The 16,838-nt window shown below is 38.3% G+C and overlaps 1 protein-coding gene across 1 annotated transcript in view; it reads right to left on the reverse strand.

The window, feature by feature from the left end:
• The window catches only part of Ptbp3 (polypyrimidine tract binding protein 3), a 76,144-nt gene that overhangs the window by 40,085 nt on the left and 19,221 nt on the right, over window positions 1-16,838 (reverse strand). The window contains exons 3-4 of the mRNA XM_059254408.1: window positions 13,178-13,262; window positions 3,151-3,320 (exon numbers count right to left, since the gene is read on the reverse strand). Of these exons, the coding sequence (XP_059110391.1) occupies window positions 3,151-3,320; window positions 13,178-13,262 (255 nt within the window). The remainder of the gene's footprint in view (window positions 1-3,150; window positions 3,321-13,177; window positions 13,263-16,838) is intronic.

The following is a 16,838-nucleotide window of genomic DNA, read 5'->3' on the forward strand; positions in this document are numbered from 1 at the left end:
CTACAAAACTAAAAAACAATTCTATTTTAAAAACCAGGTAATAGAGCTGGGCCTGTTTGTACACAGCTATAAGGTGAGGGCTCCACAGTTCAGGAGTTAGAGCACTAGTATTATATATGCTGTAATTCCGGAAGGTAGGAGGTGGAAGCAAGAGGTTCCTCAAGAAGAAAAGGTGAGAGGTTAGTTTGACCCTGTCCTTGGTGGGCAGGGGACAGATAAAAGACCTACACAGATTTTTTTTTTCCCAAAGAAAACAAACAAATGGTCAACAGCTGTTTGAAAAAAACATACTCAATTTCACTAATCAGAAAAATAAAAATCAAACTTACAATTAGCTGTTTGATAACAGAATGGCTATTGTCAAAATACTAAGGGGAGGGCAAGGCATGATGGTATGCACCATTAATGAGGCAGAAGCAGGAGGATCTGATTTCAAGGCCAACCTGGACTAATTACACAGTGAGACCCTGTCTCAAAAAAAAAAAGTGTGCTAAGAATATGAAAAAAAAAGCCTTGTTTGTACTGCTAGTGGGAACATAAATTGATGTAGCTATTATGCATGCAGTAAAGAGATTTCTTTTTACAAAAAAAAAATAAATAGAGCTAACCTATGATCTAGCAATCCATTACTGGGTATTTATTCAAAAGCAACAAAACCAGAGAGTCACAGAGACATCTATACTCCCATATTTATTCCATTACTACTCACAGCAGCCAAAACACAAAAACAACTCAGGTGCTTATCAACCAAGGAATATATAAAGAAAATGTGTTACCTGTATACAATAAAATGATTCAGTCATTTGGGGGGGGGGCACAAAAAAAACTGCCATTTTTGACAAAATGGATGGAACTCGAGATTGTTGTGTTCAGTAAACTATGCTTAAAAACAAAAGATAAGCATTGCATTATCTTATTCATTCATAGACTCTTTTAAAATACTGATCTCACACAAGTTAGGCACAGAGTAGTAGGTACCAGAGGCTGGGAAAAACGAGTGAGACAAAAGACTTTCCCCAAAGTTGACCAATGAGCCTAAGCTATCCTTAGATAGGAGTAAAAGTTTGATTGTGCTTTCTCTCAGTAACATCATTGAAGAAAATATTAATAAATCGGGTGGTAGCTCACACCTTTAATCCCAGCACTTGTGAGACAGAGGCAGGCAGATCTGTTAGTTTACTTGGTCAACATAGTAAGTTCCAGGACAGCCAAGGCAGAGAGAAATCCTGGTTTTGAAAAACTGGAGAAAAAAAAAAGGGGGGGGGGGAGGAGATAAAGATAACATACTACATAATTAAAAGGCTAGAAAACAGGATTTTGAATGTTTTTATCATAAAGAAATAATATTGTCAGGTTGTAGCTCAAAGGTAAAGTACTTTTACAAGCACAAGCAAAACCCTAAGGTCAATCCCTAACACTGCTCCCTCTACCCGTCCCTACAAAAAAAAAAAGGGGGGGGGGGAAAGGGGGGTTGAGGAAGAAGAAAGAATGTTCCAGATGTTTTGAATCGGATTTAAACATTATATGATATACTCATGAATTAAAACATCAATTAGTAACCCATTCATACATACAAATTGTATATTTGCATGTATCCATTAAAATGTGTTCTGAAAGTTGAAGAGGAAAACAAAAACAAACAAAAAAACAGTTTGGTGGGTAGGAAAGAGAAGGGGATATGAGAAGAGTTGGGAGAGAGGGGGTGAATATGATCACAACATGTATGAAACTCACAAAACAACAAAAAAGGTAATAAAATCTTAAAAATAATTGAATGTAAAAACTCATTTGTACAATGAAGCTTTTCTTCTGTCTCTCATATTAAAGAAGTTACATGATAATTCTACAACTAGAATATACACAGTATTCAATGATTTTATGGAATGAGGGACATGACATTGGTTTAGTCTAGCCTAAAGCAACAGGTTACAACAGACCAGAGTGAAAGACTCAGAGCAATCAGTTTTTTTTTTTTTTAAAAAGGGGGTTAGCTCTTACAAGAAAACTGGCCGACTGTAAACCAATCCATTAAAAAAGTTAAATTTTTGTACGTGTTTGCCTGCCTGTAAATATGTGCACCTAGTGCCCATAGAATTAGGAGAGAGTGTCAGATCCCCTGGTGCTAGAAACTGAACCTAGGTCCTCTGCATGAGTAGCAAGTGCTCTTAACTGCGGAGCTAAATCTCTAGCCTTTAAAAAATGTCTAGCTAAATATTTATTTCTATTTTACTGAATGAGGTATCTCCCAACTCTTTCTGTTGTTACTGTTGTTGGTTCTGGTTTTGTGACAGTGTCTCTCTATACAGCCCTGGCTGTCTGGAACTCACTATGTAGATTAGGCTGGCCTCGAACTCACAGAGATTCACCTGCCTCTGCTCCTCTAGTACTGGGATTAAAGGTGTGTGCCAGTATGCCTAGCTGTTCCCAACTCTTGAATCCCATGTAAAAGCCAATTAGATCTTTAGCTTATAGTGATAACTGCGTAGTATGGAAAACTTAACTGGTCTTTTCTTAGACAAACAAAGCATAATTTATAACTTCTCTATCAGTAATTACAGAATGTTTAAGAACCATCCTAGCCGGGCGGTGGTGGCGCACGCCTCGCCTTTAATCCCAGCACTCGGGAGGCAGAGCCAGGCGGATCTCTGTGAGTTCGAGGCCAGCCTGGGCTACCAAGTGAGTCCCAGGAAAGGTGCAAAGCTACAGAGAAACCCTGTCTCGAAAAACCAAAACCAAAACCAAAACCAAAAACAAAACAAAACAAAAACAAAAAACATCCTATAGTAGAAAATATTAAGTAAAATACAAAATAGGGCTTAAGAAAATGACCCCAAGTCAATAGAAAAGAAATACTCCTGTTTCTTGTGTTAAACAAGGGGAAAAAATCTACTTAAAAACTAATTTGTGGTCATGGATAGTAAGAAAAGCTGAGCTGCATGGTGGCATACACTCCTGAGGTCCCAGATACTTGGAGGGCTGAATTTCAGAAAGGTCACTTGAGCTTATGAATTTGACACCAGCCAGAGCAACAAAAAAAAGACCCTGTCTCAAATCAACTCGTTAATTTTTAAGTTAAGGAAAATAAAAATTATCTGAAATACTACCACCCAGAAGATAATCACTCAGTGTTGATCTTTAAATATTACATACCTGGCTTTTTCCTTTCAACATCAAAAGATTAGTTACTTTGCCAAATGGTAGACCTAATGATATGACCTCTGCTTCGGTGACATCACATGGAATTTTGCGAAGATGGAGAACACGGGAAGGCGAACAGGGAGGTCTATCTCCTTTAAATTTCTTGTTGTCATTCCCATTAGCTAAAAAACATAAGATTTTTTTTTTAATTACTGAAACTAATTTGGGTTGACATACTGCATTTAACTGGATTGTCACACTTGACCTTCTAGTATATTAGATTTGAAATTCATGGAGCTATGGGGTTGATAAGAACGATATGAGTAGAAAATAAAACCAACTACCTCTTGAACCACTTTTGGCTTTTCACCATGTCCATTAAATTTTTTTAATTGTTGTCTGATTTTTTAAAGGAAAAGTATTAGGATAAATGAAGTATATTACTTCATAAAGAGTCATATATACCACCTTCATGGAGTAAGCACTCAAGTCTACCTTTTCTATGTTTAGATACACAGCACTAACTACAAATACCTGCAGTATTCAATACAGTGACAATCTGTATAGACTTGCAGGCTGGGGCACGGGCTAAACCACATATACCATATGTGTGTATGTAAACTAAGTGTGTAGTAAATAAGTGTAAGCACACGCTAGGATGTTTACTTACTAATGACAAAACGGGCGAGATGCATGCCAGTCATTAACTGAGGTATGACTATACCTCTAAACTCAATGTTCAGAACAATATTCAGAATGTCTCATATATGTAAGTTTATTTTTATGGGGATGAGTGTTTTTCCTGCACACATGTATATACAATCTACATGTCTGGTACCCAAGGAACCGGAAATGGGTACTGGAGTCCCTGGTGCTGACATTACAGAGTTTTAGGCTGCCCTGTGGGTGCTAAAAACTGAACCCGAGTGTTCTGCAACAGCACCAAGTGCTCAACAATTCAGCAACAGCTCCAACCCTACTAATACATTTTTACAGACCCTTTTCCAATTCCTTGTACTACTAAGTAAAAAATAATTAAAACAATAAATTTTAGAAAATATTATAATATACATTTTGTATCTAACACAACCAAGGAGATGTGGATGAGCTACATGTCAAATGTTAGTGTATTTCTCAGGCATTATAGGTTTTATCACTCTATCTTTACTAGCTAAATTTTGTGTTCTTATGATAATCCTACTCAGTAATAATAAGCAGACCCTGGTTGAAATCCACATTTTCCAATACCCTTTACATACTTCAAACTACAGATGTGCTGCCCATCTACAGTACAGCATGTCCACAAGAGTGCTGTTCTGCCCTGAAATTTCAGAATGGCTGTTGCAAAAGTAAACTCATATCCCAGCACATAGCCAGATTTTATTTAAATCTTACTAATTAGGATTAACCTGCCTACAATGATTACTCAAGTTTATGCAGATGAAATTCAGAAATATTTTTCTTCTGAGAATGAAGACAGGTTGAATATAATTATTTAAAAGTAAAAGTTTCATTATACTGCTTTAAATATTAAATATATTTGCCATATTGACAGAAAAATACAGTCTTGCCAAACCCCCTAATATCTTTTCCCTAAACACTAATGAAAATATACTACCTATAATCCTAAATAAATTATCATGAGGACCATATATAAATACAACAATACTTTATGTCATGTCTGTGGCATACACAACTTGACCTAAAAATACATGAATGAGTTGAACACCCGTACACACAACACTTGCTCCCAAATTTTCCATGAATTCAGGAAGTGTCCTGGACAGAACCAACAAATAGGCACTGACATATTTACTGGTGAATTAAACTACTACATCAAGAAACACAGGCTTGTCTCTCAAAATTCACTTCTGACTTCTTTCATTTCCACTCTATATATCACCAACAGCACTTCTGACCTTGTCCCTTTTAGATCTCCTTTCCTATGGATCCCCATCCATGTCCTCAGAATTTAATATGACAACCTAACCAAAAGTCTATCTTATTAATACCTAGCTCTAAGAACCCTGACAGACTTCCAAATAACTAAAATATCCTTTAGTTCCTTATTTTAAACCTTTTTCACCTAAACTGACTTAATTTAGTTCCCTAAATATCAAAATTAAGGTCTAACTCTAAAGGCAGGTTTTTTTTTTTTTGGTTGGTTTTTTTTTTTTTTTTTTTTTTTTTTTTTTGGTTTTTTTGGTTTTTTTGGTTTTTTCGAGATAGGGTTTCTCTGTGTAGCTTTGAGCCTCTCCTGGAACTCACTTGGTAGCCCAGGCTGGCCTCGAACTCACAGAGATCCGCCTGGCTCTGCCTCCCGAGTGCTGGGATTAAAGGCAAGGCGTGCGCCACCACCGCCCGGCTAAAGGCAGTTTTTAACCACAAAAATCTCTGAAGTATTTTGGCACTCCTAGAAAAGGGCAAGCAAATTCAACAGATACTGTCAGTTTTCCAGGGAGTGGGGGGGGGGGGCAGGAGAATGGGCAGATGAGCAGGTTTACATATATGAGTAACAAATGGTAGTTCTGCAATATTGTTAGTAGACTTAAACCCCAAACACCTGCCATTCAGACAGAAGTTGAGCAAGGGCATACTCTGGGACCTAGAGAGCTCAACACTAATGACCACCATGGCATTAAGTACTTGAAGAAACTGCTCAAGGCATGGAGTTACTGTAAGCTCATCCTGAATAGTCTAAACATAATAAAGGAACATTATGGTTGTTTCTGGGGCTAGAGAGATGGCTTAGAGGTGAAGAACATTTGTTGCTCTTGTAAAAGACCTGGGTTTGATTCTCAGCACCCACATAATGGCTCACAAGTATCCACCCACAACTCCAGTTCCAGGGAATCCAATGCCCTCTTCTAACCAGCTTGGACATCAGGGTACACACATGGTGCACAGACACACATGGAAGCAAAACAACCATACATATAAACTAGGTAATCAAAACTAAAATTTAAAAACGCAAGTTGTTTTTTGACAGAGGTATCCTGGGTTTGAAAAAACGGAATGCTAGAAGTGAGCAATTATCTGAACTCCCAGTGCATTGCACTATCAATAGACCTAACACGGCAAACTTTACCAAGACACAAGCAGTTATAAACAAGCATCTTTACATAAATAACTGTTCTGCATGATAAAAATACATGGTCAACACTGAGGAAAGGAAGGGCAAAAAAAAGGAGAAGGGAAAGGGCACTTAGTCAGCTGTTCAATCAGATGTTCCGTTCTGGATAGACTACCTGTTACTTACTATGCCTCAAATTTTACTATAAATATGATAACAGGGAAATTATAAAACTAAATCATCTTAACTTTCAGCATCTTTTAAATGCCTGGCACAATGTCTAATACAAAGCAATCAACTGCATATCTGGTTTTTCTTTAAAAACAAAACAAAACTTTTCAACCTAAAAATTACATTGTTTCGACTATTTGGTGTCAAATAATTCTAAATTTTTTTTCTTGATGTTTTCAGCAGTTCAGGACACTGCTACACACTAATTGAAAATGTTATCTATAAAATTTAAAAGTCTTACTTCAGAAAAAAAAGACTATTTAGCCGGGCGGTGGTGGCGCACGCCTTTAATCCCAGCACTCGGGAGGCAGAGCCAAGCGGATCTCTGTGAGTTCGAGGCCAGCCTGGGCTACCGAGTGAGTTCCAGGAAAGGCGCAAGGCTACACAGAGAAACCCTGTCTCGAAAAACAACAACAACAACAACAACAAAAGACTATTTAAAAGACTTGATTAAAAAAAAAATCTGAAGTTATGCCGGGCAGTGGTGGCGCACGCCTTTAATCTCAGCACTCAGGAGGCAGAGCCAGGCGGATCTCTGTGAGTTTGAGGCCAGCCTGGTCTACAGAGCAAGATCCAGGACAGGAATCAAAACTACACAGAGAAACCCAAAACTACACAGAGAAACAAACAAACAAACAAACAAACAAAAAACTGAAGTTGCAGAAATGTTCATAAACAAACATGTGAACATAAAAAGCCAAAGTAGGGCTCCTGCAAGATGGCTCAATGGGTACCTATTAACAAACTAGATGACCCAAGTATGATTCGCAAAAACCACAAGGTGGAAGGAGAACAGTCTTGAAAGTTGTCCTCTGAATGCACCACGGCACACACTCCCACACACATATGCAATAAATAAACAGAATATGGTATTAACAAACAATATGGAAATAGTAATATATAGTTTTTATAAATGTTGTATTTCACCAAGTAAACACTAAAAATTATCAAATATCATGTATGTGGAAGTGTCTATACTTTGTTTACTTATCTGTTTATTTGGCAGTAGTAGAGAGTAAACCTAGGGCCTTGAAAATGCTAGGCGAATACTCTACTATAATGTTATATTCCCCAACCCTTGTTTGGAAACAGTTTCTTTATCAAGCCCAGGCAAGCCTGATATTCACCCATCTTTCTAGCCTCACCTCACAAGTTTGAGAATTAGAGGATGAGAGACACCCTGCCAGGTCTTATTTTGTTTTGAATTTTATTATTTATGTGTATGCCACATGTGTGTGCAGGCACCTGCAAAGGCCAAAAGGGAGCAGCATTGGAACATCTACAGCTGTCAGTTACTGGACAATTGGGAGCCTCCTGATGTAGGTACTGGGAACTGAATTCAGGTCCTCTGAAAGAGCAACAAACATTAACTGCCAAGTCATCTCTCCAGCCACAATGCTCAGGGTGGTGGTGTTTTTGTTTATTATTATATTGTATCCCAGGTGGATTCAGCGGCACACCCCTATAACCCAGTACTGTAGATGCTGAGGACAGCCTGGGCTACTCAGGGAAATATTGTCTCAAAGAATGAAACCAGGGCTGGAGAGATGGCTCGGAGGTTAAGAGCACTGAATGCTCTTCCAGAGGTCCTGAGTTCAATTCCCAGCACCCACATGGTGGCTCACAACCATCTGCAGTAAGATCTGGCCTGGTACCCTCTTCTGTATACATAATAAATAAATAAATCTTAAAAAAAAAAAGAATGAAACCAATCTTGTATGTCCACCACAAAACTAAAGAAATGTCAAGCAATACAGATTTTGATGATCTGACTGATCTATGTATCTGTATTATAACGACCAAACTTGAGATAGAATACCGTCACCATCGCATGTTTCCTTTGCAGTTAGTATTTTCATGTTTGTGCTCAGATCCACATGTATGAATGAAACCAACATTGGGCGTCATCCTCAGGAACGATGTCCACCTCTCTGAGAAGAGAGAGTCTCACTGATTTAAATTAGTTCCTCAGTTAGGCTCGAACAGACGGCCACAAACTCCAGTAGTTCTCTAGTCTCACCACATCAAAGCTAGTATTACAAGCATGCTCTCTCTCAGTTTTTTATGTGGGATTCAAGTATTTATGAGACAAGTAGTTTATGACTAGGCTACTTTTCCAACTGCTAGAGTTTCTTACACGAATTACAAACTTTCAAGTAACTTCTTTCTAACATTGTCATATGCACATAAACTTTAGTTTTCTGGAGGCGGGAACTGAGACAGGGTCTCATTTTGTTGATCTGTTTGGCCTGGAACACATTTTGTACCCCAAGGTTGCCTTCAGCTCATAACCTTCCTCCTTCAGCCTCCTGAGTTAGAGGAGCATAGGTTAAGTACTACCATGTTTAAGTTCATTTAGATTATTACTATTTTTCCATCTGTATTTGTTACTAGATATGTACTGTTAGTGTACTGCTGCCTTTGTAATTCTGGGTATTGCACCCAGAACCTCATACATGCTATGTCATTAGTCTTCCAGACTTTGTAATGAAGGTAATTTCAGGTACATAAATACAAAGATTATTTCACTAATTTGTTAATTATTCACTGGCACCTCCCTCTAAATAAGTTGGATGGTAGTGGTAAATTATAACTGTTATTTGTCTCATTTTAAACTGTAATGAAAATGGCTTTTTAAATCTTTTTTAATTAAGCAGGGTTGGGATTTAATAAAGATATTTCAATATATGGTTAAGCACTAAATTGCTCAGAGGAGAGTAAGACATACCCCAGAGAATGGGTGTGGTTTCTCAAAGAAGAGTCATAGAAAATAAGCTACACCCAAGTTCATCCATTATTTGATCTTTTGATTACTAGATTTTGGTAATAATTCATTATCATACTTTGTTAGTTTCTTTTTCTGCTTTATTACAGCTATAATTATGCTTTTATTTTTATTCATTTGTTGGTTTTTGTTTTTCGAGACAAGGTTTCTCTGTGTAGTCCTGGTTGTCCTGGAACTCACTCTGTTGACCAGGCTGGCCTCAAACTCACAGAGATGTACCTGCCTCTGCCTCCCAAGTGCTGGGATTAAAAGTGTGCATCACCACCTCTGGGCCTAATTATGTTATTAATTTGTTATAAGGTTTTGTCTCCATTTATTTGCTGTAGTGACATATTTTATAATTTCCTGTTTTGGACCTGTTCTCATATGTATGGATTAAGCTAGGTCAATCATGGGCATATTATTTCATATGTTACGTTAACTCAAAATAGAGGTGAGAGTGCTGTAATTCAAACCCCAAACTACAGACTTGGGAATATTTCTAGATTTTCTGAAATATGGGTAGGTGACACTTCCTCCAACAAGGCCACACCTTCTCCTTGAAACTGGAAGGTCAGTAGAAAAAGAAGATTGACAAGGATGAAGTTCAGCTTTAACTTTCCTTTTACCTCTCCACTAGGGAAGGGAATGATGGTGATTGTGGTGATTTGACTAAGAATGCCTCAGTAGGGTCACACACACACACACCCACACACACACCCAGTGAAACCAGTATATTATAGTAACATAAATTTAATGTAAGTTGAATAAAAATCTCTTCAAGTCTGTTTTACAGGTAAAGCTCATAGGAAGAGATATTCTTTATTTTAGAACTAAGCTTCATAATTTAAATCTCTTACAGGATATGTAGCTACAAGAAAGAAAGGTTTCTGTTCTTTTTAGCTACATTTTATTTACTGATCTTGTGTGTACACATGTGTGCATGTGCAGACATGCTTGTGTCACAGCAGACCTGTGAAGTCAAAGGACAACAGGAGTCAGGTCTCTCCTTCCACATGTAAAACCCAGGGAGGAAACTCAGGTCACCAGGCTTGGCAGCAAGTACCTTTACCTCCTGAGCACCTCAGCAGCCCACAGAGGATGAGATTTTAAAAGAACATTAACAACATTTAAAGAGAATAACCGTAGGTCCCAAGTTGCCTGGGGAAGTCATAACTTGGCACCAATGTTCCAATATCTTCAGGCAACATAAAAATCTTCATTTTAAATATATCTGTCTATACTGTTAGTTATACCAAAAAAAAAGCCAGAATGGTATTCATAGATTGAATTCCTTAGCCACAGGTTTCTGCTACAGTCTCATCTACTCATTTAGACAGAGCAGTTAAATCTGAAACATAATCAATGAAAGACGGACATCTTTACAAATTCAGGGACAACATACAGAGCTTTGATTTAAAAGCAGCAGATACAGTAGAATATGAGTAAGTAGGAATAGTTAGCTTTTTCTAACAACTTCCAGTCACTCTCTCCCTCACACATACACCCTTTCATGGGCAAAGTACACATGAAATATAACTTTATCACTATTCTGTTTAATATCTTGCAATGAATCAATTCACAATTTTCCTTAATTTCACATGCAGCTTTTCCTGTATATGCAATAAAGAGACAGTTAGCAACTCCACTAGCAGACTGTTAACCGTTCAGTTTTGTCATCATTTACTAACTTTAGGAAATCAACTATTACACAATACTGGCATACTTCTGAATTCTTTCAGTGGAATCCAACTTAACATTAGAGGAGTAATTCTACCTAATATATTTAAATTCAGTTTTAAAAGTTCAACATTAAAGGTAAAAATTGTTGCTATCATCATTTTGAGGTAGGATAGAATTTTGTAGTGAAGGCTGGCCTAGGAACTTGCTGTCATTGAATTCAAAATCCTCCTGCCTCAGCTTCCTGAGTCCTGGCTAAGATAAAAAAAAAACGTTTTGAGGTAATACTAAAATGAAAATATTGGTGCCACATACTCAAGGTAAGAACACTGTTCTTACTGAAAATCATAGAGACAAAAACGCCAAAAACAAATCCTTCAGTCTCCACATTTAACAATCAAAACTCAACTGCTTGGAGCATTCTCTAGCAACCTGTGCTGTCTTACACAAACATTCCAAGACAAACTCCCAATGATCCATGGCACCTGACCCCCAAAGATCAGTCTCCAGAGACAACTAGTACTGTAAAGCTTAATATTTAACAAGGGCAGAAAGCTAGTCTGTCCCTTCAGATATGGCTCTTGCCTCAGCTCTGGACCCCATGAAAACAGTCCATGGGTCTACTTCCCAGCATGAAGAAAAAAAAGTTTATTCTACATTATTACCAAATGGAAATCATAAGGAAAATCAAGGTACTGTTAATTTAACAACACACCCACACTCATTACCACACCCACCCCCTCTCACCTTCCAGGACACAGTGCTCTGACAATCTATAGGACAATCTAGGAGGTGCATGAATCAAACAAGGCTGGATGAGTAGGGCCTGCCCAGCATTTGCAAGGACTAGATTAGATCCCTAACAACATACTCTCACCCCTTGGCAAAAGATGGATGGATGGATGGATGGATGGATGGATGGATGGATGGATGGACGGACGGACGGACAGATGGGCGGGCGGGTGGGTATAGAGAAATGAAAACTATAAAACTCCAAAATACCCAATGGAGCCCCAAGGGTTCTCCATTCACCCCTCACACCAGGGTTACAGAGATGGGCAGTGACTAGCCTTTACATGGGTACTGGTAATCTAAGTCAGGCCCTTCATGCTTGCACAGCAAACTGGAGAAGGCAAAATGAGTGAATCAGAAAATTATTCTAATTATCCAAAACAGCATTTTCTTAAGGAGAAAGAAATGACAAAATATATAAGAGAAGCTAAGACCAAGCAAGACAGGTAGGTGTGCTGGTCCTATACAAGTTCAACTGGAATTCCAGGAGGAGACAACTCTGTGGGGAGTCAGATCACTCCTAAGAAGGACAGTGAAAATTTCAGTAATGGTGCTCAAGCCTGTCTGTACCTCACATGCAACAGCTAAGAGCTCTAAAAACAAAGGCAAATATATCCCATACACAAAAACTTCAAGGGTAAGTCAGGCCATTTGCAGATTTTCAGCACTTCCAAGTTATTCTTGAGTGTTCTGGTTAATCCTGATTGTCAATTTTAGGACACTTCCAATCATCTGGGAGACAAACCCTTGGGTGTTATCTAGGAAGGGTTTCCAAAGAAAGAGGCTTCAGTGAAGTGGGAAGACCCAACCTGAATGTGGGCAGTCTCTTTCCATGAGCTAGGCTCCTTGAATGAATAAAAAGGAAAAGGTAGTGAGTGCCAGCATTCATCCTCTGCTGACTGATGGTGTGCATGGACTTACAGTGGCCAGAAGGTGATTGGGAGGTTTTCTTCCTCTACCATTCTTCACCTTATTTTTTGAGACAGGGTCTCACACTAAACCTAGAGCTGCTCCGTTTTGGCTAGACTGGCTGGCTAGCAAGCCCCAAGGATTCTCTCTACTCTCCATCCCTCACACCCCACCACTGGGCTTACAGACATGGGTACTGGCCATCCAATCAGGCCCTCATGCTTACACTGCAAGACTTACCCACTAAACTATACCCATATCTCCCCAGCCTCTTCTCCGATGAACCCAAAGTGAGCTCAACTTTACAAAGTTGGCTTTAGTCTCAATTCCCAGATCACTCTGTTCGCATGTTCATAGTAACAAATCCTCTTCCTACAAAATCTTTCCGATTAATTTTTTGGTAGATTAAAATATGGTGGACTCATTCATAAATGTCTTCAACAAATACTTTCTTTTTTCCTTAACTGACTCTTTCACTTCTTATTGAGTAAAATTCACACAGATTTTTACTGTCAATAGGGGCATATAAGAACAATGAAAAGGGGGGGGAGCTCACAGAAAGAAAACATGGGGGGAGGGGCAAAACTTACCATACACACCTGCAGAAGGAGTAGAATTGTTCATGGTAGAAGGTCCGTTAATGACACCAGGAGAAAGAAGCTCATCAGATCCCCGCTGAAAAGCAAAATTAATGCTCAATTAATAAAGCAAGTTTTAAAATAATGGCTTGTGTTTACTAATAAATTTACTAAAAGTATTATTTAAATATAAAGATATTTTTAAAGATGGTTGGACGCAAAGTATGTAGTAAAGAAAAATTACAGCAGATGCTCAGACTAGTCATCAAAAGAAAAAAAGAAAAAGAGAAAGAAAAGATAAAAAGAGAAACAGTGGGGACATAATTTTGCAAATGCTTCTGACCAATTCCAACTGTCCAAAATGCTATGTCTGAAGTACTAAACTGTATTTAGGAGACTACATTCTGAAAGTTTTTTGTGAAATATATTTACATGCAAACAATTAATGTATACATTCTAAGAATCCTACTTTCAATACTCATTTCTAAAAATAGAGCTACAAGGACACAATTTATATCTATACTGGTCAAAACTTCATGATTATTGATTTCCATACCATTAATCCTAAAAACTACCTTTGCTGTACACTATATTTCTCCCTCCACACCTTCTTTTTTTGGTTTTTCAAGACAGGGTTTCTCTGTACAGCCCTGGCTGGCCTCAACTTGCTCTGTAGACCAGGCTATCCTCAAATTCAAGAGATTCTCGCCTGCCTCTGCCTCCGAGTGCTGGGATTAAAGGTGCACACCACCATGATTGGAGATGTACACTACATCTTAAGCAAATGTTTTCAAAATTTTATTCATTTACGGTAAGAGAGAAGTCTGTCTCCTGGTGCTGGGTATTGGCCTTGCAAGGCAAACATCCTACCACTCAGCTACAGCCCCAGGCCTTGGTTTTTCTGAGAGTCGTGTTATACAGCCAAGGCTGAAAGGTGATCTCTCTATTCTCTTGCTTCGGCCTTCTGAGTGCAGAAATTACAGAATAAGCCACAGCACCTGTCCAAGCAAGAGTTCTGTCCTACTTACACATCTGAACTCTCAATGCTAAAATGTATCAGATAATCCTTTTCATTATAATCCTAGTATATATCACCAAGGTTATAAAATGGTAATATGGAGTAAAAAGTCAAAACCAATCTATTGACTATAATCTATTGAACAAATGGATCAAATTTGTTCATCTTGGTGAATTGTTAAGAATAAGTTATTTTGGCTCATTGGATGACAGAACATAATCTTCAAATCACTATAAATTTTAGAATAATACTACCACAAATATTTATTTTCATTTTTAATTCATGTGTGTGTATGTGTGAATGTATGTCGTGGGCATACAGTAGAAGGCAGCCCAAGGAGGCCTGAAGGAGGAGTCCGATCCCCTGGAAACGGAGTTATAGGTGGTTGTGAGCTGCCCAGTGTGGGTGCTAGAAACCAAACTGGTTTTCTGCAACAGCAGCTCTTAGACACTAGGCTAGCTCTCCAGCCCCTACAACAAACATTTTGGCTTCTGCTGAAGGACTAACTCGAGTGTCTGCATTACTACAAATACAATTATTTAAACAATTACTGCTTTAAGCACCCAGAAATTACTACCCTCAGCTCTTTTACTTAAGTTTATCAAAGACACCTCCAAAAAACCCAAAGGAATTTAATAACCAAGCAGGATGAAAAAAAAATTTCAAATCCCAATTCTCCGCCAAAAGACCAGGATAGTGTGTTACTTAAATCACAGGCTTTCCTAATTTCTGAAGAATTTGGTAAAATGTACTTTGCTGATAAATATATCTTCTACATATGTGTCTTTAGTATCAATATGTTTCATGTCAAAATAGAGCCGGTTTGGTAAAAAAAGTTTCTTAAAAACCTGCCTTTGCTAAAACCACTGACTCCTCCCTTGGGCCCACAAGGTAACTAAAAGCAAGATAAAACCCTGGTAACTCCCCCTTCATTTTGCAACTATACTCCTTAATTCTGCACATAGGCATGATAATCACTACCTAGGTAATAACTAACCTCTCATTTCACTTCAAGGAGGAAGGCACAAAGATAAGAGTACCTGAGGCATCTTATAATGTCCTATTCCAGATCCCCACAAAGTGTCAAAAGGTCTCCAGTCAGTGTCCTAAACCTGCAGTCACCATGGATTCCAGAAACAGAACCTCACAGAACAGACCATGAGCCAAATGGGTACTGTCCATGACAACAAGGCAGCACTCTGGAGCATGACTAAGTATCTGAAAAGCAGCTTGTCCCTTACTGTAGTAAGAACGCCTTCTGACCACCTTGCAGAACCAGAAAAGAGACAATAAACAGACCACACCTTGATCAGCAGTGCTTAGCTTTCCAAACCTCCTGCTCCACCCAACATCATGCTTCCTCTATCCAAGATGGTCATGGGGACCCCTCTTTTTGTTCCTCTTCCTAAGGCATGTTGATTAGCTCTCCTTTCTCTGCTTTTCACAATTATTCATTTCTTTCGCTCACAAAATTGAGACAGGTGGCTAAGCCCAGTGGGTTGAGACTGCACTAAAATTCTCATTATAATCGGAGCAACCCTTTCACAGAATACTCTAAAGATGATTATGTTTAAATGACAAAAACTATTTTATGTGGACTGCAGACTAAAATAATAGAGAAAAATGATGAAAACTCCAGAAGATAAAGGAATAACTTTGTGATTTTAGAGTAGGACACTATTTCTTACACAGGAAACAAAAAATAGCTAGGTACATGCCCATAACCTCAGCACTTATGAGGCTGAGACAGGAGAACCACAAGTTCTAGACCAGCCCAAGGTACACAGTGAAACTGTCTCAAACAAAACAGCAACAACAACAACAACAACAAAATACAGATACAGACTTGACAATTAAGATTTGTACTTAAGAGTAAAAGAAAAAGTGAAAGAAAATATGATAATGGCATGCTCATATGTATGTGAATAATCTGCAAAGGATTTATAGCCATAGCCTTTAAAAAACAAAACAAACCACCATAAACAAAAGAACAAAACACAAGACACATCTCACCAAGGGGCAGTAGACTGTGACCACTGGAGAGCACCTGTACTTTGCCCTTCTCCGTGAAAGAATTACCAATTCTCCATTCCCAGCCCCATGACCTGTGATGCCTGGAGTAGAACCTCCTCCTGCCTCACTGACATTTGGCCTCTGGAGTACAGACATGACATATATTTAAGCCAAGCATAGGCTAATGTTTTTTGCCAAGCTTTTTATTTGTTGTTTTGTCTTTGCTTTCACTCTATAACAAGAACACAGACGGAAATCTGCAGCCCAATTCCAGCACAGGAATAAGTAAAACCACCCACACTGGAAATGAACACGTAGTATTTTTCTAGCATTATATGCAATCAACATGGGAAAACAAGTTTAATCTAACTTGTTATTCATGGACATGTAAGTTAAGACCCTAACAATACCATCATGTGAAGGAAAGTAGCAAAATGGAGCATTGGTAAGGCAGAGCAACAAAACTCTTAGAATTAAATGGAACTTTAACCGGGTATGATTTAATGGAAATTACATTGGTACAACTTTTAACACTATTCAACCTACAAAAGCCAAACATGAATATCTAAAGGATCCCTGTATCCTACCCTCTGCACACACCCAAGAGATGCTTACTTATGCACACTTAGATATAAGACTATT

The sequence above is a fragment of the Peromyscus eremicus genome, chromosome 2 (genome assembly GCF_949786415.1).
Source record: "Peromyscus eremicus chromosome 2, PerEre_H2_v1, whole genome shotgun sequence".
In the NCBI taxonomy this organism is placed as follows: domain Eukaryota; kingdom Metazoa; phylum Chordata; class Mammalia; order Rodentia; family Cricetidae; genus Peromyscus; species Peromyscus eremicus.